General features: G+C 43.4%; 1 protein-coding gene across 2 annotated transcripts in view; it reads right to left on the bottom strand.

Moving 5' to 3' along the window:
* The window catches only part of LOC110531229 (plexin-A2), a 428,904-nt gene that overhangs the window by 5,628 nt on the left and 396,170 nt on the right, over positions 1 to 27,106 (bottom strand). For both annotated transcript variants that reach the window (XM_036988562.2, XM_090185036.1), the window contains 4 exons: positions 6,987 to 7,177; positions 6,546 to 6,715; positions 6,134 to 6,346; positions 3,102 to 3,252 (listed from right to left, as the gene is read on the bottom strand). In XM_036988562.2, coding sequence (XP_036844457.1) covers positions 3,102 to 3,252; positions 6,134 to 6,346; positions 6,546 to 6,715; positions 6,987 to 7,177 — 725 coding nt within the window. The remainder of the gene's footprint in view (positions 1 to 3,101; positions 3,253 to 6,133; positions 6,347 to 6,545; positions 6,716 to 6,986; positions 7,178 to 27,106) is intronic.

The raw sequence follows: 27,106 nt of genomic DNA, 5'->3' as shown, positions 1-27,106 counted from the left end.
TGCCTGGTCCAGTGACGGTGGGTTTGTGCCCATAGGCGACGTTGTTGCCGGTGATGTCTGGTGAGGACCTGCCTTACAACAGGCCTACAAGCCCTCAGTCCAGCCTCTCTCAGCCTATTGCGGACAGTCTGAGCACTGATGGAGGGATTGTGCGTTCCTGGTGTAACTCGGGCAGTTCTTGTTGCCATCCTGTACATGTCCCACAGGTGTGATGTTCGGATGTATCGATCCTGTGCAGATGTTGTTACACGTGGTCTGCCACTGTGAGGACGATCAGCTGTTCGTCCTGTCTCCCTGTCTCACAGTACGGACATTGCAATTTATTGTCCTGGCCACATGTGCAGTCCTCATGCCTCCTTGCAGCATGTTCACGCAGATGAGCAGGGACCTGGGCATCTTTCTTTTGGTGTTTTTCAGAGTCAGTAGAAAGGCCTCTTTACTAAGTTTTCATAACTCTGACCTTAATTGCCTAGAGTCTGTGATTTTGACAAATTATCTTTGAAAGGGACGTTTCTTTTTTTGCTGAGTATATGACTCTGGTCTGTGCCAGTTAGCACGCAAAAGGTCCAGACTTCACTGTCTGTTGGATGGGTGGGATCATGTGTGCTTTTTATTTAATGAATATAACATTGTCTCTGTTGGAGATGGTAACACAAAACCGATGAATCCAACTTGTGTAATGCCCTTTCTCAGTTTCATCTTATGCTTTTCTCTCTCCATAAATGTGGCATTTCTCAAGTCTTGTTCAAAGGGGAATCCGACAGGGTCTCCTCTCTGCTGTCTGCAGTGTCACACAGTCATGACATGCTGTATGTACATCAGCGTGACATTGCGGTGGCTGGCGGGGCTTTTTCATGTGCTTGTATCAAACAGGAAAAATACTACTCAATAAGATCACAGGTATGGGCCACATGCCACACAGTGACATCGATCCAAGGTATGGATCAATGCTAATGCAGCAAATCTCTCCTTTTTCTATATGACAGAAATGTATTCTATGTGAACAGTGGTTCATTGAACAAGAATAAGGGCTGATAAAGCTTGATATGCCTCCCAGGAATAAACTGTGTTGCCATAACTAAGCATTGTAGGCATTGTGCTAAACACACTATGGAGACATTAATGAAGACTAGTTTCTCTTAGGGTCTGTTGGCAGTCTGTACATAGCTCCAGCAATCTGTTCCATAGTAGATTCCCTGCCTGTTGTCTCGCTCTCAGCTGCTTAAGTGCTCTTCGAGGCTGGCAGAGCAGAGCCCAGCGGAGCCTCTCCTCCTCATACCACTCTGTTATTAATCTGCTGTGCTGTATGCAGGTGCAGCTCCCGCCCTCTGTCTACCATCTCCCTAATCCATTTAGTATTGCTCTAGCCCGTTCATAGAGGGGCCGTACAAGGAGTCAGGCAAGGAACAAACAACCCCGACAGCTACAGATAAGGGCATAAGCACTCAGGAGACAGGGAGAGGAGACACAGAGAGAGGGCGTGTGTGTGTGTGTGTGTGTGTGTGTGTGTGTGTGTGTGTGTGTGTGTGTGTGTGTGTGTGTGTGTGTGTGTGTGTGTGTGTGTGTGTGAGAGAGAGAGAGAGAAAGAAAGAAAGTTAGAGTGGGGAAGGAGCATGAGGTAAAAGAAGAGACAAAGAGAGAAGAAAGTGCAGGATAGAGAGTGGCAATAAAAGAGGTGGAACCTCTATGAGAGGTTTAAAGAGAGAGAGAGTTAAAGAGGTGGTCTATGACAGGATACAAGAGAGAGAGTTAAAGAGGTGGTCTATGACAGGATACAAGAGAGAGAGTTAAAGAGGTGGTCTATGACAGGATACAAGAGAGAGAGTTAAGAGAGGTTAAAAGAGAGAGAGTTAAAGAGGTGGTCTATGAGAGGTTAAAAAAGAGAGAGTTTAAGAGGTGGTCTATGAGAGGTTAAAAAAGAGAGAGTTTAAGAGGTGGTCTATGAGAGGTTAAAAGAGAGAGAGTTAAAGAGGTGGTCTATGAGAGGTTAAAAGAGAGAGAGTTAAAGAGGTGGTCTATGACAGGATAAAAGAGAGAGAGTTAAAGAGGTGGTCTATGAGAGGTTTACAGAGAGAGAGTTAAAGTGAGCCCTAGTTCTAGCTACAGCAGCTTCAAGCTCTTATAGGGCAGGGAGGAAAGAGGAGATAGAAGAGAGAGTGGAAGAGAGAAAGATAAAAATAAAAGAAAGTGAGAGAGAAGAGAGAGTGGGCTCCTAATTCTTGTGAATGTGGTCTAATATAAAGGTCAGACTAATGGCTCCCAGAGGAGCTGCTGACATTAAAGCCGGAATGTCTCCATTACAGAAACCTTTCTCTTTCTCTCTCCTCTCTCTCTCTCCTTCTCTCTCTCCCCTCTCTCTCCTTCTTCTCTCATTCTCTTTCTCCACATTGTTTCGCCTCTCTCCGTCACTTCTTTGTTCCATTATTCCATCCTTCTCTCACGTTCTCTCTCTCTCTCTCTCTCCTCCTCCCCTAATCATTCTCTCTCCTCCTAAATCTCTCTCTCTCCTCCCTTTCTTTCTCACATTGCCCTCCCTCATTCTCTGTCTGTCTCTCTAACTCTCTTTCTGTCTCTCCATCTCTCCCCTCTCTTTCCCTCAACCCCCCTCTTCACTCTCCCTGTGATCTGAGACAAATGGTCTGCCACATCTTGATTCTGCTCCAGAGAGCCACAGAGAGAGGGAGAGAACATGGCTGTGTTCCTTCACACCACTCAGGGGATGGGGCGGCATGCTGAGCTGCTTGTACAGTTGCTGTTCCTGTCGCTCCTCCACATATCATACACCCACAGCCAGGTCTGCTACAGCTCTCACTGGCCCGGGACATATGGCACTTAGGATGGGTTATGTGATGTGGTAGAGTGGGGAGTATGGTTATTTTTAAGAATAGCATCAAATCAGAGAAACTTGGCCTTTCTGAAAGTTCTAGAAACACTCTAAATGAGTTAAGAATGACCTTTAACTAGCCTTGAGTGAATAGATGGGTTAATAGGATTGTAGCCTAGCCTATTAGAATGTCCATCCTTGCAGTGTGTGTGTGTGTGTGTGTGTGCGTGTGTGTGTGTGTGTGTGTGTGTATATATATGTGTGTGTCAGGACTCACCTCCTCACTGTATTTGGAGACATAGGAGTAGATCTCGTTGAGAGCACTGAGCATGTTAAACTCTGTGGAGTGGAGCCTGGCCTGCTCTGCCAGGTAGGCATTCATGTCCTGGTCACTGATGGCTGGCAGACGGTTAATGTCGGCATAGTACCTGGAGGCACATACAGGGAGCGACACTCACTATCAACATGCACATATTCTATACCACAATGCTTTCCTGGAAAGTTGAGCCTCATTTTCTACATATTAGTCACATTTTACTAGTACATATATAATACTTAATATAATGCAAGTGTATCCAGGACCAAAACAGTTTGTGTGAGTAATAAAACAAGGATATAGAATTGTATGTGGTCAATTCTACGGTAACAGCATTGTGCTCAGACTTAAAATATGTGCCAAACAAAAACCTTTTATTTCAACGTTCAACAAATACAAAACTCTATGCACAAGGACACATTTTAATAATTTATAATTTTACAAAAACACATTTACTGTAAGAACTGTCCTATACTGTACTATACTGTGTTGTACTATACTGTGCTGTACTATACTGTGCTATACTGTGCTGTACTATACTGTGCTATACTGTGCTGTCCTATACTGTGCTATACTGTGCTGTCCTATACTGTGCTATACTGTGCTATACTGTGCTGTACTATACTGTGCTATACTGTGCTATACTGTGCTATACTGTGCTGTCCTATACTGTGCTGTCCTATACTGTGCTGTCCTATACTGTACTATACTGTGCTGTCCTATACTGTCCTATACTGTGCTGTCCTATACTGTGCTGTCCTATACTGTGCTGTCCTATACTGTGCTATACTGTGCTGTACTATACTGTGCTGTACTGTGCTGTCCTATACTGTGCTGTCCTATACTGTACTATACTGTGCTGTACTATACTGTGCTGTCCTATACTGTACTATACTGTGTTGTACTATACTGTGCTGTACTATACTGTGATGTACTATACTGTACTGTACTCCACTGTGCTGTCCTATACTGTACTATACTGTGTTGTACTATACTGTACTGTACTATACGATACTGTAGTATACTGTGTTGTACTATACTGTGTTGTACTATACTATACTGTACTATAATGTGCTGTACTATACTGTACTGTACTCCACTGTGCTGTCCTATACTGTACGATACTGTGTTGTACTATACTGTACTGTACTCCACTGTACTGTCCTATACTGTACTATACTGTACTCCGATGTACTGTACTTCATTGTACTGTCCTATACTGTACTATACTCCACTGTGCTGTACTATACTGTACTGTACTCCGATGTACTGTACTCCTTTGTACTGTCCTATACTGTACTATACTCCACGGTGCTGTACTATACTGTACTGTACTATACTGTGCTGTACTGTACTGTACTCCACCGTGCTGTCCTATACTGTACTATACTCCAATGTAATGTCCTATACTGTACTATACTGTGCTGTACTCCACTGTACTGTACTCCACTGTGCTGTACTATACTGTGCTGTACTATACTGTACTGTACTATACTGTGCCCTCCACCACTGTGCTGTACTCCACTGTGCTGTACTATACTGTACTGTCCTCCACTGTGCTGTACTATACTGTACTGTCCTCCACTCTGCTGTTCTCCACTGTGCTGTACTATACTGTACTGTATTCCACTGTGCTGTACTATACTGTACTGTATTCCACTGTGCTGTACTATACTGTACTGTCCTCCACTGTGCTGTTCTCCACTGTGCTGTACTATACTGTACTGTATTCCACTGTGCTGTACTCCACTATACTGTCCTCCACTGTGCTGTCCTCCACTGTGCTGTACTCCACTGTGCTATACTAAACTGTACTGTACTATACTGTACTGTACTCCACTGTACTGTATTATACTGTACTCCACTGTGCTGTCCTCCACTGTGCTATACTGTACTGTACTGTACTCCACTGCGCTGTACTATACTTGCGCTGTACTATACTGTACTATACTGTACTATACTATACTGTACTCCACGGTGCTGTACTATACTGTACTGTACTCCACTGTGCTGTACTATACTGTACGATACTATACTGTACTACACTGTGCTGCACTATACTGTACTGTACTATACTGTACTGTCCTCCACTGTGCTATACTCCACTGGGCTGTACTATACTGTGCTGTACTATACTGTACTCCACTGTGCTGTACTATACTATACTGTACTGTCCTCCACTGTGCTGTGCTGTACTCCGCTGTGCTGTACTATACTGTACTATACTATACTGTACTCCACTGTACTGTACTATACTGTACTCCACTGTATTGTACTCCACGGTGCTCTACTATACTATGCCGTACTATATTATACTGTATTATACTGTGCTGTACTATACTATGGTGTACTATACTGTCCTCCACTGTGCTGTACTATACTGTGCTGTACTATACTGCACTGTACTATACTGTGCTGTATTATACTGTGCTGTGCTATACTATACTGTACTATACTGTGCTTTCTTAACTTGTGAACCCAATTGTGGTTTGGGACTACTATGATTTCCCATTGTATCAATAGCATACATTTTTCAGAAATTTCAGAAATCCGATCACTTAATAATTCATAAACAAAATTGATATTAGTAAAAACCACTATAACTAAGTGGTAGGTCTACCTTTACTTGTTACTTCTGTGAACTTTTATTATCCTCCTTCCTCACGAGGGAGAGAATTTAGAAAATATCTTAAAGATATGTGGGTTTTCTCTGAAATTATATAAGTGTTGATATTAGTTGGCAGGGGTCTTTACTTCAACATCGTGTTTTAATGTATTTCTAACACGTTTTAAGACTTTTTCTAAGACCCCTTTTCCATCTGTCTGACCAGAAATCAAAGCCTTTGTTAATTCCACATTTTTAGGATGGAAAACAAATACTCTCAGCTTTCATTTGACACCCAATTGAATATGCTCCTATAAACTCCATATGCTGGTGCTCATGGGTTATTTTACATGGAAATGACCATGTGTATATTGTGTCTCACTCATACCTCTCCACCCAGCTCTTGTAGTTGGGGATGTCTTTAGCGTACAGCAGCTTGTTGGAGGGAGAGTCCTTGCCCAGGCGGTGCTCTGACGTGGAGCAGGAGTCCATGAAGGTCTGGGCCACCACAGACAGACAGGCGTCTGTGATGCTGCTCTTATGGATGTCAAACACAAACTGGGGGTTCTTGATCACGTTCACCCAGAACCGCAGTGGAAGACTGGGAGGTAGAAGGAGGTAAAGAGGGGGAGAGAGGGAGAGAGAGGGCAAAGAAATGGGTCAGTCAGAATCACTCTCAGAATCCACTGATAAAGTTTAGTCATGACTCTTTTGTATAACTAAGAGATACACATTGATACACATTGCATCCTATATTATACATCCTATCATTTCTACTCTACATCATTCAGGTTCCTCACCAGTTGCTCTTCCATGTGTGGCGGACATCTTGGTCGTGGATGCCGTGTTTGTCCGCCTGCTCGTCCAGGAAGTCAAACATGTATTTGATGGCGAGGGGCAGGGCGCTACCCCGGTGGACGGTACTGAACAACGTCTCAAATAGGTCATCCACAAACTTCTGCAGGGTACCCTGGGTAAAAACAATGAACACTCTAGTTCAGACTTACATAAACTCACTCAACAACAACTGATTTCCTCAAAGAATAGGAGAGAACCAATGGAGACAAAAGTCTGTCAATAGCCACGGGATACATAACATACAACCGTCTCCCCAGCCACTTTGTAAAATGTATGTAAACATAACCACAGGAACTGAAAGTAACCTACTGTAGTAGGATTGAAATATGGAGAGACAATGCAGTGTGATGGTATGTGTGATAAGTATGTAAGCTGGGGGTTACCTTGGTGGCCAGCAGCCTGGTCAGGTATATCTCAGATACCATCTTGCTGCCTCGGTCTCCCTCCTTCTGGTCTCCATGCTCGTGGTTCTTGACCAGGTGCCACACCTTGACCCCACTCTCCAGGTCAGGGGTTATCATAGGGGCACGGGAACGCAGACTGTCTGGACTACCTGTGTACCGGAAGGATGAGTCTAGAGTGGGAAAGAGAGAGGGAGAGAGAAATTAGACACTTGTAACTGTGTTCCTAGTTCTGTGCTCTTTTCCCTTCAGTTTGGAAATAAACAGTAACACACACACACACACACACACACACACACACACACACACACACACACACACACACACACACACACACACACACACACACCTCCTCTCTAATTTGCCTGCAGGTCTGTGTCTGTCTGCCGGCCATCGTTGTTGATAGGTGTCTGTTGGGTCTCTGGAGTGCAAGAGCCGCTCCCTTTCACTAGACTAGATGGAGCCTAATAAAATACCAAAGATGAAAGGAGCCATGCACCTCATTAATATTTCATTAAGTCCAGAGAGTGGAGGGGCATCTCTCTCTCTCTCTCTCTCTCCTTGTTTCTCTCTCTCTCTCCCCCATCTGTCTGTATCTCTCTTATCACATCACTCTCTCCCAATCTCTGTCTCCCCATCTGTCTCTCTTTCCCCATCTCTCTCTCTCTGTCTCTCTCATCATATTACTCTCTCTCCCCATCTCTCTCTCCCCGTCTCTCTCTCTCTCACCATCTCTCTCTCTCTCTCTGTCTCTCTCTTATCATATCACTCTCTCTCCCCATCTCTCTCTGTCTCTCTCTACCCTATCTCTCGCTCCCTCTCTCTCCCCCATCGCTCTCTCCCCCATCTCGCTCTCTGTCTCATCATATCACTCTTTCTCACTCATATTATCTCTCTCTGTCTCTCTTCCTCTCGCTCTCTCTTTCATATCATCCCTCCCTCTGAATAGATCTGTGAGAGAGAGAGACAGACAGGGAGAGAGAGAAAGAGAGAGAGAGAGAGAGAGACGTGGCTCTCCTCTTAAAATAAATCATTGTCTCTTTCCTGCTGTCCCCACACTGTAAGGGTCTCAGTCACAGTCCTAATCAATGCATCAAAAGATCTCTAATATGTAAAGCCCTCCAGCCATCCTCCCCTTTTCTGTCCTTTCTTCTCTCCCCTCTTCCAATCTCAGTTCCCTCATTCCTTTGACACTAAGGAATGGTGCTCTTCCTCCTCTCCTCCTCTCCAGTCTTCCTAATTAGCAGTTATTTCCTTCCCGACAGTGTGTGTGTGTCTGTTTGAGTCTGTGAGCGGTCTCGTGGGACTCTAGATCAGTGTCAGATCTCTCTCACCTGGCTTCTAAGGACAGCGCAGGACAACAACGCCCCAGAGCACTACAGAGACTTTCGTCTCTAAGTGGTATGTTCTAAAGACCAGCAGTTGTCTTTAGGTTGGCCTCTGGGGACCTTTGGGTCTGGCAGGATGTGTGTATATGTCTCTCTCTCTCTGTGTGTGACAGTGGGGTGAATTGAGGTCTCAAATCCCATCTTATGACACTGTCAGGTGCCTACCCTCTCTCTCTTTCTTCCTCTCTTCTCCATGGGGGAAGATTACTCTTCAGCTCTGTGACCACAGCATCAGGCTTCAGGCTACCTGAGGTGGGTATGAGGGCCGCAGGTGTGTGTGTTTGTGAGGCGTCAGGGGGGAACGTGTAGTGGGTTATTGGGGGGCGGGAGATCGCTGGCACAGTAAATTGAGACGAGATGCTAAGTGCTGAACGTTAAATTGATATAAATCAATCAGCTGGATGTCAGGCACATCTCTGCCTGCTGTACCAGGCTATGATTGATGGGGGTGGAGCCAGAGGAGGAGCGGCTGTTTTCTAAAGCTGTACAAAACACACACACAAACGCACAAACAGACACAGACACACAGATACATAGACATGCACACACACATATACACACACACACACAAACACACTAAAAAACACCCCATTTCACCGTCTTATTGCTATTTCATGAGTTTGGTCAAATATTAAACAAGTTCTTTGTAGTAAAACAGATTGAAGCAACCCTTGTGTGGAATACTGTTGAGGATGGAATACTGTTGAGGATGGAATACTGTTGAGGATGGAATACTGTTGAGAATGGAATACTGTTGAGGATGGTATACTGTTGAGGATGGTATACTGTTGAGGATGGAATACTGTTGAGAATGGAATACTGTTGAGAATGGAATACTGTTGAGGATGGAGTACTGTTGAGAATGGTATACTGTTGAGGATGGAATACTGTTGAGGATGGAATACTGTTGAGGATGGAATACTGTTGAGGATGGAATACTGTTGAGGATGGAATACTGTTGAGAATGGAATACTGTTGAGGATGGAATACTGTTGAGGATAGAATACTGTTGAGGATGGAATACTGTTGAGGATGGAATACTGTTGAGGATGGAATACTGTTGAGGATGGAATACTGTTGAGGATGGAATACTGTTGAGGATGGAATACTGTTGAGGATGGAATACTGTTGAGAATGGAATACTGTTGAGGATGGAATACTGTTGAGGATAGAATACTGTTGAGGATGGAATACTGTTGAGGATGGAATACTGTTGAGGATGGAATACTGTTGAGGATGGAATACTGTTGAGGATGGAATACTGTTGAGGATGGTATACTGTTGAGGACGGAATACTGTTGAGGATGGTATACTGTTGAGGATGGAATACTGTTGAGGATGGAATACTGTTGAGGATGGAATACTGTTGAGGATGGAATACTGTTGAGAATGGAATACTGTTGAGGATGGTATACTGTTGAGGATGGAATACTGTTGAGAATGGAATACTGTTGAGAATGGAATACTGTTGAGGATGGTATACTGTTGAGGATGGAATACTGTTGAGAATGGAATACTGTTGAGAATGGAATACTGTTGAGGATGAAATACTGTTGAGGATGGAATACTGTTGAGAATGGAATACTGTTGAGAATGGTATACTGTTCAGGAAAGAATACTGTTGAGGACGGTATACTGTTGAGGATGGCATACTGTTGAGGATGGTATACTGTTGAGGACGGAATACTGTTGGGGACGGAATACTGTTGAGGACGGTATACTGTTGAGGATGGAATACTGTTGAGAATGGAATACTGTTGAGGATGGTATACTGTTGAGGATGGAATACTGTTGAGAATGGAATACTGTTGAGAATGGAATACTGTTGAGGATGAAATACTGTTGAGGATGGAATACTGTTGAGAATGGAATACTGTTGAGGATGGTATACTGTTCAGGAAAGAATACTGTTGAGGACGGTATACTGTTGAGGATGGAATACTGTTGAGAATGGAATACTGTTGAGAATGGAATACTGTTGAGGATGGTATACTGTTGAGGATGGAATACTGTTGAGGATGGAATACTGTTGAGAATGGAATACTGTTGAGGATGGTATACTGTTCAGGAAAGAATACTGTTGAGGATGGAATACTGTTGAGGATGGAATACTGTTGAGAATGGAATACTGTTGAGGATGGTATACTGTTCAGGAAAGAATACTGTTGGGGACGGAATACTGTTGAGGATGGAATACTGTTGAGGATGGAATACTGTTGAGGATGGAATACTGTTGAGGATGGAATACTGTTGAGGATGGAATACTGTTGAGGATGTAATACTGTTGAGGATGGTATACTGTTGAGGATGGAATACTGTTGGGGACGGAATACTGTTGAGGATAGAATACTGTTGAGGATGGAATACTGTTGAGGATAGAATACTGTTGGGGACGGAATACTGTTGAGGACAGAATACTGTTGAGGATGGAATTCTGTTGAGGATGGTATACTGTTGAGGATGGAATACTGTTGAGGATGGTATACTGTGGAGGATAGAATACTGTTGGGGACGGAATACTGTTGAGGACAGAATACTGTTGAGGATGGTATACTGTTGAGGATGGAATACTGTTGAGGATAGAATACTGTTGGGGACGGAATACTGTTGAGGACGGTATACTGTTGAGGATGGAATACTGTTGAGGATGGAATACTGTTGAGGATAGAATACTGTTGAGGATGGAATACTGTTGGGGACGGAATACTGTTGAGGACAGAATACTGTTGAGGATGGAATTCTGTTGAGGATGGAATACTGTTGAGGATGGTATACTGTTGAGGATGGAATACTGTTGAGGATGGTATACTGTGGAGGACGGTATACTGTTGAGGACGGAATACTGTTGAGGATGGAATACTGTTGAGGATGGAATACTGTTGAGGATGGTATACTGTTGAGGACGGAATACTGTTGAGAATGGAATACTGTTGAGGATGGAATACTGTTGAGGATGGAATACTGTTGAGGATGAAATACTGTTGAGGATGAAATATTGTTGAGGACGGAATACTGTTGAGAATGGAATACTGTTGAGAATGGAATACTGTTGAGAATGGAATACTGTTGAGAATGGAATACTGTTGAGGATGGAGTACTGTTGAGAATGGAATACTGTTGAGGACGGTATACTGTTGAGGACAGAATACTGTTGAGGATGGAATACTGTTGAGGATGGAATACTGTTGAGAATGGAATACTGTTGAGAATGGAATACTGTTGAGGATGGAGTACTGTTGAGGACGGTATACTGTTGAGGACAGAATACTGTTGAGGATAGAATACTGTTGAGGATGGAATACTGTTGAGAATGGAATACTGTTGAGAATGGAATACTGTTGAGGATGGAGTACTGTTGAGGATGGAATACTGTTGAGGATGGAATACTGTTGAGGACGGTATACTGTTGAGAACGGAATACTGTTGAGGACGGAATACTGTTGGGGACGGAATACTGTTGAGGACGGAAAACTGTTGAGGACAGAATACTGTTGAGGATGGAATACTGTTGAGGACGGTATACTGTTGAGGATGGAATACTGTTGAGGATGGAATACTGTTGAGGACGGTATACTGTTGAGGACAGAATACTGTTGAGGATGGAATACTGTTAAGAATGGAATACTGTTGAGAATGGAATACTGTTGAGGATGGAGTACTGTTGAGGATGGAATACTGTTGAGGACGGTATACTGTTGAGAACGGAATACTGTTGAGGACAGAATACTGTTGGGGACGGAATACTGTTGAGGACGGAAAACTGTTCAGGACGGTATACTGTTGAGGATGTAATACTGTTGAGGATGGTATACTGGATGGTATACTGTTGAGGATGGAATACTGTTGAGGATGGTATACTGTTGAGAATGGTATACTGTTGAGGATGGTATACTGTTGAGGATGGAATACTGTTGAGGATGGAATACTGTTGAGGATGGAATACTGTTGAGGATGGAATACTGTTGAGGATGTAATACTGTTGAGGATGGTATACTGTTGAGGATGGAATACTGTTGGGGACGGAATACTGTTGAGGATAGAATACTGTTGAGGATGGAATACTGTTGAGGATAGAATACTGTTGGGGACGGAATACTGTTGAGGACAGAATACTGTTGAGGATGGAATTCTGTTGAGGATGGTATACTGTTGAGGATGGAATACTGTTGAGGATGGTATACTGTGGAGGATAGAATACTGTTGGGGACGGAATACTGTTGAGGACAGAATACTGTTGAGGATGGTATACTGTTGAGGATGGAATACTGTTGAGGATAGAATACTGTTGGGGACGGAATACTGTTGAGGACAGAATACTGTTGAGGATGGTATACTGTTGAGGATGGAATACTGTTGAGGATAGAATACTGTTGAGGATGGAATACTGTTGGGGACGGAATACTGTTGAGGACAGAATACTGTTGAGGATGGAATTCTGTTGAGGATGGAATACTGTTGAGGATGGTATACTGTTGAGGATGGAATACTGTTGAGGATGGTATACTGTGGAGGACGGTATACTGTTGAGGACGGAATACTGTTGAGGATGGAATACTGTTGAGGATGGAATACTGTTGAGGATGGTATACTGTTGAGGACGGAATACTGTTGAGAATGGAATACTGTTGAGGATGGAATACTGTTGAGGATGGAATACTGTTGAGGATGAAATACTGTTGAGGATGAAATATTGTTGAGGACGGAATACTGTTGAGAATGGAATACTGTTGAGAATGGAATACTGTTGAGAATGGAATACTGTTGAGAATGGAATACTGTTGAGGATGGAGTACTGTTGAGAATGGAATACTGTTGAGGACGGTATACTGTTGAGGACAGAATACTGTTGAGGATGGAATACTGTTGAGGAGGGAATACTGTTGAGAATGGAATACTGTTGAGAATGGAATACTGTTGAGGATGGAGTACTGTTGAGGACGGTATACTGTTGAGGACAGAATACTGTTGAGGATAGAATACTGTTGAGGATGGAATACTGTTGAGAATGGAATACTGTTGAGAATGGAATACTGTTGAGGATGGAGTACTGTTGAGGATGGAATACTGTTGAGGATGGAATACTGTTGAGGACGGTATACTGTTGAGAACGGAATACTGTTGAGGACAGAATACTGTTGGGGACGGAATACTGTTGAGGACGGAAAACTGTTGAGGACAGAATACTGTTGAGGATGGAATACTGTTGAGGACGGTATACTGTTGAGGATGGAATACTGTTGAGGATGGAATACTGTTGAGGACGGTATACTGTTGAGGACAGAATACTGTTGAGGATGGAATACTGTTGAGAATGGAATACTGTTGAGAATGGAATACTGTTGAGGATGGAGTACTGTTGAGGATGGAATACTGTTGAGGACGGTATACTGTTGAGAACGGAATACTGTTGAGGACAGAATACTGTTGGGGACGGAATACTGTTGAGGACGGAAAACTGTTCAGGACGGTATACTGTTGAGGATGTAATACTGTTGAGGATGGTATACTGGATGGTATACTGTTGAGGATGGAATACTGTTGAGGATGGTATACTGTTGAGAATGGTATACTGTTGAGGATGGTATACTGTTGAGGATGGAATACTGTTGAGGATGGTATACTGTTGAGGATGGAATACTGTTGAGGATGGTATACTGTTGAGGATGGAATACTGTTGAGGACGGTATACTGTTGAGGATGGTATACTGTTGAGGATGGTATACTGTTCAGGAAAGAATACTGTTGAGGATGGTATACTGTTGAGGATGGAATACTGTTGAGGATGGTATACTGTTGAGGATGGAATACTGTTGAGGATGGTATACTGTTGAGGATGGTATACTGTTGAGGATGGTATACTGTTCAGGAAAGAATACTGTTGAGGATGGTATACTGTTGAGGATGGAATACTGTTGAGGATGGTATACTGTTGAGGATGGTATACTGTTGAGGATGGTATACTGTTCAGGAAAGAATACTGTTGAGGATGGATTACTGTTGAGGATGGAATACTGTTGAGGATGGAATACTGTTGAGGATGGAATACTGTTGAGGATGGAATACTGTTCAGGAAAGAATACTGTTGAGGATGGAATACTGTTGAGGATGGAATACTGTTGAGGATGGAATACTGTTGAGGATGGTATACTGTTGAGGACGGAATACTGTTGAGGATGGTATACTGTTGAGGACAGAATACTGTTGAGGATGGAATACTGTTGAGGATGGAATACTGTTGAGGACAGAATACTGTTGAGGACGGAATACTGTTGAGGATGGTATACTGTTGAGGACGGAATACTGTTGAGGATGGTATACTGTTGAGGAAAGAATACTGTTGAGGATGGAATACTGTTGAGGATGGAATACTGTTGAGGATGGAATACTGTTGAGGATGGAATACTGTTGAGGATGGAATACTGTTGAGGATGGTATACTGTTGAGGATGGAATACTGTTGAGGATGGAGTACTGTTGAGGACGGTATACTGTTGAGGACAGAATACTGTTGAGGATGGTATACTGTTGAGGATGGTATACTGTTGAGGATGGTATACTGTTGAGGATGGTATACTGTTGAGGATGGTATACTGTTGAGGATGGAATAGTGTTGAGGACGGTATACTGTTAAGGATGGAATACTGTATAATACTGTTGAGGACGGTATACTGTTAAGGATGGAATACTGTATAATACTGTTGAGGACGGTATACTGTTGAGGATGGAATACTGTATAATACTGTTGAGGACGGTATACTGTTGAGGATGGTATACTGTATAATACTGTTGAGGACGGTATACTGTTGAGGATGGAATACTGTATAATACTGTTGAGGATGGTATACTGTATAATACTGTTGAGGACGGTATACTGTTGATGATGGAATACTGTTGAGAATGGAATACTGTTGAGAATGGAATACTGTTGAGGATGGAGTACTGTTGAGGATGGAATACTGTTGAGGACGGTATACTGTTGAGAACGGAATACTGTTGAGGACAGAATACTGTTGGGGACGGAATACTGTTGAGGACGGAAAACTGTTGAGGACAGAATACTGTTGAGGATGGAATACTGTTGAGGACGGTATACTGTTGAGGATGGAATACTGTTGAGGATGGAATACTGTTGAGGACGGTATACTGTTGAGGACAGAATACTGTTGAGGATGGAATACTGTTGAGAATGGAATACTGTTGAGAATGGAATACTGTTGAGGATGGAGTACTGTTGAGGATGGAATACTGTTGAGGACGGTATACTGTTGAGAACGGAATACTGTTGAGAACAGAATACTGTTGGGGACGGAATACTGTTGAGGACGGAAAACTGTTCAGGACGGTATACTGTTGAGGATGTAATACTGTTGAGGATGGTATACTGGATGGTATACTGTTGAGGATGGAATACTGTTGAGGATGGTATACTGTTGAGAATGGTATACTGTTGAGGATGGTATACTGTTGAGGATGGAATACTGTTGAGAATGGTATACTGTTCAGGAAAGAATACTGTTGAGGATGGTATACTGTTGAGGATGGAATACTGTTGAGGATGGTATACTGTTGAGGATGGAATACTGTTGAGGACGGTATACTGTTGAGGATGGTATACTGTTGAGGATGGTATACTGTTCAGGAAAGAATACTGTTGAGGATGGTATACTGTTGAGGATGGAATACTGTTGAGGATGGTATACTGTTGAGGATGGAATACTGTTGAGGATGGTATACTGTTGAGGATGGTATACTGTTGAGGATGGTATACTGTTCAGGAAAGAATACTGTTGAGGATGGTATACTGTTGAGGATGGAATACTGTTGAGGATGGTATACTGTTGAGGATGGTATACTGTTGAGGATGGTATACTGTTCAGGAAAGAATACTGTTGAGGATGGATTACTGTTGAGGATGGAATACTGTTGAGGATGGAATACTGTTGAGGATGGAATACTGTTCAGGAAAGAATACTGTTGAGGATGGAATACTGTTGAGGATGGAATACTGTTGAGGATGGTATACTGTTGAGGATGGTATACTGTTCAGGAAAGAATACTGTTGAGGATGGAATACTGTTGAGGATGGTATACTGTTGAGGATGGAATACTGTTGAGGACAGAATACTGTTGAGGATGGTATACTGTTGAGGATGGTATACTGTTGAGGATGGTATACTGTTGAGGATGGTATACTGTTGAGGATGGTATACTGTTGAGGATGGTATACTGTTGAGGATGGAATACTGTTGAGGAAGGTATACTGTTAAGGATGGAATACTGTATAATACTGTTGAGGACGGTATACTGTTAAGGATGGAATACTGTATAATACTGTTGAGGACGGTATACTGTTGAGGATGGAATACTGTATAATACTGTTGAGGACGGTATACTGTTGAGGATGGTATACTGTATAATACTGTTGAGGACGGTATACTGTTGAGGATGGAATACTGTATAATACTGTTGAGGATGGTATACTGTATAATACTGTTGAGGACGGTATACTGTTGATGATGGAATACTGTATAATACTGTTGAGGACGGTATACTGTTGAGGATGGAATACTGTATAATACTGTTGAGGACGGTATACTGTTGAGGATGGTATACTGTATAATACTGTTGAGGACGGTATACTGTTGAGGATGTAATACTGTATAATACTGTTGAGGACGGTATTCTGTTGAGGATGGTATACTGTTGAGGATGGTATACTGTATAATACTGTTGAGGACGGTATACTGTTGAGGATGTAATACTGTATAATACTGTTGAGGACGGTATTCTGTTGAGGATGGTATACTGTTGAGGATGGTATACTGTTGAGGATGGTATACTGTATAATACTGTTGAGGACGGTATACTGTTGAGGATGGAATACTGTATAATACTGTTGAGGACGGTATACTGTTGAGGATGGAATACTGTATAATACTGTTGAGGACGGTATACTGTTAAGGATGGAATACTGTATAATACTGTTGAGGACGGTATACTGTTGAGGATGGTATACTGTATAATACTGTTGAGGACGGTATACTGTTGAGGATGTAATACTGTATAATACTGTTGAGGACGGTATACTGTTGAGGATGGTATACTGTTGAGGATGGTATACTGTATAATACTGTTGAGGACGGTATACTGTTGAGGATGGAATACTGTATAATACTGTTGAGGGCGGTATACTGTTGAGGATGGTATACTGTTGAGGATGGTATACTGTATAATACTGTTGAGGACGGTATACTGTTGATGATGGAATACTGTATAATACTGTTGAGGATGGTATACTGTTGAGGATGGAATACTGTATAATACTGTTGAGGACGGTATACTGTTGAGGATGTAATACTGTTGAGGCCGGTATACTGTTGATGATGGAATACTGTATAATACTGTTGATGATGGAATACTGTATAATACTGTTGATGATGGAATACTGTATAATACTGTTGAGGACGGTATACTGTTGATGATGGAATACTGTATAATACTGTTGAGGACGGTATACTGTTGATGATGGAATACTGTATAATACTGTTGAGGATGGAATACTGTTGAGGATGGAATACTGTTGAGGATGAAATATTGTTGAGGACGGAATACTGTTGAGAATGGAATACTGTTGAGAATGGAATACTGTTGAGAATGGAATACTGTTGAGAATGGAATACTGTTGAGGATGGAGTACTGTTGAGAATGGAATACTGTTGAGGACGGTATACTGTTGAGGACAGAATACTGTTGAGGATGGAATACTGTTGAGGATGGAATACTGTTGAGAATGGAATACTGTTGAGAATGGAATACTGTTGAGGATGGAGTACTGTTGAGGACGGTATACTGTTGAGGACAGAATACTGTTGAGGATAGAATACTGTTGAGGATGGAATACTGTTGAGAATGGAATACTGTTGAGAATGGAATACTGTTGAGGATGGAGTACTGTTGAGGATGGAATACTGTTGAGGACGGTATACTGTTGAGAACGGAATACTGTTGAGGACAGAATACTGTTGGGGACGGAATACTGTTGAGGACGGAAAACTGTTGAGGACAGAATACTGTTGAGGATGGAATACTGTTGAGGACGGTATACTGTTGAGGATGGAATACTGTTGAGGATGGAATACTGTTGAGGACGGTATACTGTTGAGGACAGAATACTGTTGAGGATGGAATACTGTTGAGAATGGAATACTGTTGAGAATGGAATACTGTTGAGGATGGAGTACTGTTGAGGATGGAATACTGTTGAGGACGGTATACTGTTGAGAACGGAATACTGTTGAGGACAGAATACTGTTGGGGACGGAATACTGTTGAGGACGGAAAACTGTTCAGGACGGTATACTGTTGAGGATGTAATACTGTTGAGGATGGTATACTGGATGGTATACTGTTGAGGATGGAATACTGTATAATACTGTTGAGGACGGTATACTGTTGAGGATGGTATACTGTTGAGGATGGTATACTGTATAATACTGTTGAGGACGGTATACTGTTGAGGATGTAATACTGTATAATACTGTTGAGGACGGTATACTGTTGAGGATGGTATACTGTTGAGGATGGTATACTGTATAATACTGTTGAGGACGGTATACTGTTGAGGATGGAATACTGTATAATACTGTTGAGGACGGTATACTGTTGAGGATGGTATACTGTTGAGGATGGTATACTGTATAATACTGTTGAGGACGGTATACTGTTGATGATGGAATACTGTATAATACTGTTGAGGATGGTATACTGTTGAGGATGGAATACTGTATAATACTGTTGAGGACGGTATACTGTTGAGGATGTAATACTGTTGAGGCCGGTATACTGTTGATGATGGAATACTGTATAATACTGTTGATGATGGAATACTGTATAATACTGTTGATGATGGAATACTGTATAATACTGTTGAGGACGGTATACTGTTGATGATGGAATACTGTATAATACTGTTGAGGACGGTATACTGTTGATGATGGAATACTGTATAATACTGTTGAGGACGGTATTCTGTTGAGGATGGAATACTGTATAATACTGTTGATGATGGAATACTGTATAATACTGTTGATGATGGAATACTGTATAATACTGTTGAGGACGGTATACTGTTAAGGATGGAATACTGTATAATACTGTTGAGGACGGTATACTGTTGAGGATGGTATACTGTATAATACTGTTGAGGACGGTATACTGTTGAGGATGTAATACTGTATAATACTGTTGAGGACGGTATACTGTTGAGGATGGTATACTGTTGAGGATGGTATACTGTATAATACTGTTGAGGACGGTATACTGTTGAGGATGGAATACTGTATAATACTGTTGAGGACGGTATACTGTTGAGGATGGTATACTGTTGAGGATGGTATACTGTATAATACTGTTGAGGACGGTATACTGTTGATGATGGAATACTGTATAATACTGTTGAGGATGGTATACTGTTGAGGATGGAATACTGTATAATACTGTTGAGGACGGTATACTGTTGAGGATGTAATACTGTTGAGGCCGGTATACTGTTGATGATGGAATACTGTATAATACTGTTGATGATGGAATACTGTATAATACTGTTGATGATGGAATACTGTATAATACTGTTGAGGACGGTATACTGTTGATGATGGAATACTGTATAATACTGTTGAGGATGGAATACTGTTGAGGATGGAATACTGTTGAGGATGAAATATTGTTGAGGACGGAATACTGTTGAGAATGGAATACTGTTGAGAATGGAATACTGTTGAGAATGGAATACTGTTGAGAATGGAATACTGTTGAGGATGGAGTACTGTTGAGAATGGAATACTGTTGAGGACGGTATACTGTTGAGGATGGAATACTGTTGAGGATGGAATACTGTTGAGAATGGAATACTGTTGAGAATGGAATACTGTTGAGGATGGAGTACTGTTGAGGACGGTATACTGTTGAGGACAGAATACTGTTGAGGATAGAATACTGTTGAGGACGGTATACTGTTGAGGACAGAATACTGTTGAGGATAGAATACTGTTGAGGATGGAGTACTGTTGAGGATGGAATACTGTTGAGGACGGTATACTGTTGAGGATGGAATACTGTTGAGAACGGAATACTGTTGAGGACAGAATACTGTTGGGGACGGAATACTGTTGAGGACAGAATACTGTTGAGGATGGTATACTGTTGAGAACGGAATACTGTTGAGGACAGAATACTGTTGGGGACGGAATACTGTTGAGGACGGAAAACTGTTGAGGACAGAATACTGTTGAGGATGGAATACTGTTGAGGACGGTATACTGTTGAGGATGGAATACTGTTGAGGATGGAATACTGTTGAGGACGGTATACTGTTGAGGACAGAATACTGTTGAGGATGGAATACTGTTGAGAATGGAATACTGTTGAGAATGGAATACTGTTGAGGATGGAGTACTGTTGAGGATGGAATACTGTTGAGGACGGTATACTGTTGAGAACGGAATACTGTTGAGGACAGAATACTGTTGGGGACGGAATACTGTTGAGGACGGAAAACTGTTCAGCACGGTATACTGTTGAGGATGTAATACTGTTGAGGATGGTATACTGGATGGTATACTGTTGAGGATGGAATACTGTTGAGGATGGTATACTGTTGAGAATGGTATACTGTTGAGGATGGTATACTGTTGAGGATGGAATACTGTTGAGAATGGTATACTGTTCAGGAAAGAATACTGTTGAGGATGGTATACTGTTGAGGATGGAATACTGTTGAGGATGGTATACTGTTGAGGATGGAATACTGTTGAGGACGGTATACTGTTGAGGACGGTATACTGTTGATGATGGAATACTGTATAATACTGTTGAGGATGGTATACTGTTGAGGATGGAATACTGTATAATACTGTTGAGGACGGTATACTGTTGAGGATGTAATACTGTTGAGGCCGGTATACTGTTGATGATGGAATACTGTATAATACTGTTGATGATGGAATACTGTATAATACTGTTGATGATGGAATACTGTATAATACTGTTGAGGACGGTATACTGTTGATGATGGAATACTGTATAATACTGTTGAGGACGGTATACTGTTGATGATGGAATACTGTATAATACTGTTGAGGACGGTATTCTGTTGAGGATGGAATACTGTATAATACTGTTGATGATGGAATACTGTATAATACTGTTGATGATGGAATACTGTATAATACTGTTGAGGACGGTATACTGTTAAGGATGGAATACTATATAATACTGTTGAGGACGGTATACTGTTGAGGATGGTATACTGTATAATACTGTTGAGGACGGTATACTGTTGAGGATGTAATACTGTATAATACTGTTGAGGACGGTATACTGTTGAGGATGGTATACTGTTGAGGATGGTATACTGTATAATACTGTTGAGGACGGTATACTGTTGAGGATGGAATACTGTATAATACTGTTGAGGACGGTATACTGTTGAGGATGGTATACTGTTGAGGATGGTATACTGTATAATACTGTTGAGGACGGTATACTGTTGTAACGGTTTTCTGTATGAGAAGGAGAGTCGGACCAAAATGCAGCGTGTGGTTTACGATCCATGTTTATTAATAATACGAAACACGAATCTACAATACTACAAAACAAAACGTAACGAAACCCTAACAGCCTATATAATGTGAACACAGGGACACATAGGACAGGAACAATCACCCACAAACACACAGTGAAACCCAGGCTACCTAAATATGGTTCCCAATCAGAGACAATGACTAACACCTGCCTCTGAGAACCATATCAGGCCAGACATAGAAATAGACAAACAAGACATCCAACATAGAATGCCCACCCAGTTCACGTCCTGACCAACACTAAAACAAGGAAAACACACACAAACGATGGTCAGAACGTGACAGTACCCCCCCTCCAAGGTGCGGACTCCGGACGCACAACTTAAACCTATGAGGGAGGGTGTGGGTGGGCATCTGTCCGCGGTGGCGGCTCTGGCGCTGGACGTGGACCCCACTCCATGACAGTTTTAATCCCCCTCCTAAACGTCCCTAAATAGGTTACCCACCACAATGATAACATGGGACAGAGGGACAGCTCGGGACAGAGGTAACTCGGGACAGATGGGTAGCTCAGCACTGAGAGGAAGCTCAGCACTGAGAAGAAGCTCAGCACTGAGAGGAAGCCCAGGCAGGTAGTAGAAACTACCAGAACCTGGCTGGCTGGCGGTTTCAGCAGATCCTGGTCGACTAGCAGATCTGGAAGAATCTGGTCGACTGGCGGATCTGGGAGAATCTGGTCGACTGGCGGATCTGGGAGAATCTGGTCGACTGGCGGATCTGGGAGAATCTGGTCGACTGGCGGATCTGGGAGAATCTGGTCGACTGGCGGATCTGGGAGAATCTGGTCGACTGGCGGATCTGGGAGAATCTGGTCGACTGGCAGATCTGGGAGAATCTGGTCGACTGGCAGATCTGGGAGAGTCTGGTCGACTGGCAGATCTGAGAGAGTCTGGTCGACTGGCAGATCTGGAAGAGTCTGGTCGACTGGCAGATCTGGAAGAGTCTGGTCGACTGGCAGATCTGGAAGAGTCTGGTCGACTGGCAGATCTGGAAGAGTCTGGACGACTGGCAGATCTGGAAGAGTCTGGACGACTGGCAGATCTGGAAGAGTCTGGACGACTGGCAGATCTGGAAGAGTCTGGACGACTGGCAGATCTGGAAGAGTCTGGACGACTGGCAGATCTGGAAGAGTCTGGACGACGGGCAGATCTGGAAGAGTCTGGTCGACTGGCAGATCTGGAAGAATCTGGTCGACTGGCAGATCTGGAAGAGTCTGGACGACTGGCAGATCTGGAAGAGTCTGGACGACTGGCAGATCTGGAAGAGTCTGGACGACTGGCAGATCTGGAAGAGACTGGTCGACACAGACTGGCTGCTCTGGCTGCTCCATGCTGACTGGCTGCTCCATGATGACTGGCAGCTCTGGCTGCTCCATGCTGACTGGCTGCTCCATGCTGACTGGCAGCTCTGGCTGCTCCATGCTGACTGGCTGCTCTGGCTGCTCCATGCTGACTGGCTGCTCCATGCTGACTGGCTGCTCCATGCTGACTGGCGGCCCTGGCTGCTCCATGCTGACTGGCGGCCCTGGCTGCTCCATGCTGACTGGCGGCCCTGGCTGCTCCATGCTAACTGGCAGCTCTGGCGGCTCCTTGCAGACTGGCAGCTCTGGCGGCTCCTTGCAGACTGGCAGCTTTGGCGGCATCCTGCAGACAGGCAGCTCTGGCGGCTCCTTGCAGACTGGCAGCTCCTTACAGACTGGCAGCTCTATGCAGACTGGCAGCTCCTTGCAGACTGGCAGCTCCTTGCAGACTGGCAGCTCTATGCTAACTGGCAGCTCTATGCTAACTGGCAGCTCTATGCTAACTGGCAGCTCTATGCTAACTGGCAGCTCTATGCTAACTGGCAGTTCTGAACAGGCGGGAGACTCCGGCAGCGCTGTAGAGAAGGAAGGCTCTAACAGCGCTAAACAGGCGGGAGACTCCGACAGCGCTGGAGAGGAGGAGGGCTCCGACAGCGCTGGACAGGCGAGGCGCACTGTAGGCCTGATGCGTGGTGCTGGCACTGGTGGTACTGGGCCGAGGACACGCACAGGAAGCCTAGTGCGGGGAGCTGCTACCGGAGGGCTGGGGTGTGGAGGTGGCACAGGATGGGTTAGACCGTGAAGGCGTACTGGAGATCTTGAGAGCGGTGTTGGCACAGGACATGCAAGGCTAGGGAGGTACACAGGAGGCCTGGTGCGTGAGACTGGCACTGTCTTCACCAGCTGACTAGCACGCACCTCAGGACGAGTAGAGAGCACTGACCCAGGTGCCAATAAATCCCCGACACGCTCCTTCGGGCGAATATCATATTTAAAGCACCAACACAGCAACTCCCTCATTTCACTCTCCTCCAATTTCCCCATTAACTCCTTCACAGTCTCTGCTTCGCTTACCTCCAACACCGGTTCTGGTCTCCTCCTTGGCTCCTCACGATAAACAGGGGGAGTTGGCTCAGGTCTGCGACCTGGCGTAGCCATACTCCCTGTTAGCCCCCCCCCCAAGAAATTTTTGAGGCTTACTCTCGGGCTTCCATCCGCTCCGTCGCGCTACTTCCTCATATTTGCGCCTCTCAGCTTTCGCCGCCTCCAGTTCTTCCTTGGGACGGCGATATTCTCCCGGTTGAGCCCATGGTCCACCATTATCTAATTCATACTCCCATGACGCTCTCTCCCACTGCGGCTGCTGCTGCTCCTGCTGCCTCTGTTCCTTCTTCGGCTGCACCTTGGTGCGGCTATACTCCCCTGGTTTAGCCCAGGGTCCTCTCCCGTCGAGGATTTCCTCCCATGTCCAGAAATCCTTACAACGTAACTCCTCTTTTTGCTGCTGCTGCTGCCTGTTGACACGCCGCTTGGTCCGTTGGTGGTGGGTGATTCTGTAACGGTATTCTTCGTGAGAAGGAGAGTCGGACCAAAATGCAGCGTGTGGTTTACGATCCATGTTTATTAATAATACGAAACACGAATCTACAATACTACAAAACAAAACGTAACCCTAACAGCCTATATAATGTGAACACAGGGACACATAGGACAGGAACAATCACCCACAAACACACAGTGAAACCCAGGCTACCTAAATATGGTTCCCAATCAGAGACAATGACTAACACCTGCCTCTGATTGAGAACCATATCAGGCCAGACATAGAAATAGACAAACAAGACATCCAACATAGAATGCCCACCCAGTTCACGTCCTGACCAACACTAAAACAAGGAAAACACACACAAACGATGGTCAGAACGTGACAACTGTTGATGATGGAATACTGTATAATACTGTTGAGGATGGTATACTGTTGAGGATGGAATACTGTATAATACTGTTGAGGACGGTATACTGTTGAGGATGTAATACTGTTGAGGCCGGTATACTGTTGATGATGGAATACTGTATAATACTGTTGATGATGGAATACTGTATAATACTGTTGATGATGGAATACTGTATAATACTGTTGAGGACGGTATACTGTTGATGATGGAATACTGTATAATACTGTTGAGGATGGAATACTGTTGAGGATGGAATACTGTTGAGGATGGAATATTGTTGAGGACGGAATACTGTTGAGAATGGAATACTGTTGAGAATGGAATACTGTTGAGAATGGAATACTGTTGAGAATGGAATACTGTTGAGGATGGAGTACTGTAAAGATTGGAATACTGTTGAGGACGGTATACTGTTGAGGACAGAATACTGTTGAGGATGGAATACTGTTGAGGATGGAATACTGTTGAGAATGGAATACTGTTGAGGATGGTATACTGTTGAGGATGGAATACTGTTGAGAATGGAATACTGTTGAGGATGGAGTACTGTTGAGGACGGTATACTGTTGAGGACAGAATACTGTTGAGGATAGAATACTGTTGAGGATGGAATACTGTTGAGAATGGAATACTGTTGAGAATGGAATACTGTTGAGAATGGAATACTGTTGAGGATGGAGTACTGTTGAGGATGGAATACTGTTGAGGACGGTATACTGTTGAGAACGGAATACTGTTGAGGACAGAATACTGTTGGGGACGGAATACTGTTGAGGACGGAAAACTGTTGAGGACAGAATACTGTTGAGGATGGAATACTGTTGAGGACGGTATACTGTTGAGGATGGAATACTGTTGAGAATGGAGTACTGTTGAGGACAGAATACTGTTGAGGATGGAATACTGTTGAGAATGGAATACTGTTGAGAATGGAATACTGTTGAGGATGGAGTACTGTTGAGGATGGAATACTGTTGAGGACGGTATACTGTTGAGAACGGAATACTGTTGAGGACAGAATACTGTTGGGGACGGAATACTGTTGAGGACGGAAAACTGTTCAGGACGGTATACTGTTGAGGATGTAATACTGTTGAGGATGGTATACTGGATGGTATACTGTTGAGGATGGAATACTGTTGAGGATGGTATACTGTTGAGAATGGTATACTGTTGAGGATGGTATACTGTTGAGGATGGAATACTGTTGAGAATGGTATACTGTTCAGGAAAGAATACTGTTGAGGATGGTATACTGTTGAGGATGGAATACTGTTGAGGATGGTATACTGTTGAGGATGGAATACTGTTGAGGACGGTATACTGTTGAGGATGGTATACTGTTGAGGATGGTATACTGTTCAGGAAAGAATACTGTTGAGGATGGTATACTGTTGAGGATGGAATACTGTTGAGGATGGTATACTGTTGAGGATGGTATACTGTTGAGGATGGTATACTGTTGAGGATGGTATACTGTTGAGGATGGTATACTGTTCAGGAAAGAATACTGTTGAGGATGGTATACTGTTGAGGATGGAATACTGTTGAGGATGGTATACTGTTGAGGATGGTATACTGTTGAGGATGGTATACTGTTGAGGATGGTATACTGTTCAGGAAAGAATACTGTTGAGGATGGATTACTGTTGAGGATGGAATACTGTTGAGGATGGAATACTGTTCAGGAAAGAATACTGTTGAGGATGGAATACTGTTCAGGAAAGAATACTGTTGAGGATGGAATACTGTTGAGGATGGAATACTGTTGAGGATGGAATACTGTTCAGGAAAGAATACTGTTGAGGATGGAATACTGT

Source organism: Oncorhynchus mykiss, chromosome 9, assembly GCF_057628025.1.
Source record: "Oncorhynchus mykiss isolate SJ-2025 chromosome 9, ASM5762802v1, whole genome shotgun sequence".
In the NCBI taxonomy this organism is placed as follows: Eukaryota; Metazoa; Chordata; class Actinopteri; order Salmoniformes; family Salmonidae; genus Oncorhynchus; species Oncorhynchus mykiss.
This window is presented reverse-complemented; position numbering and strand designations above follow the sequence as displayed.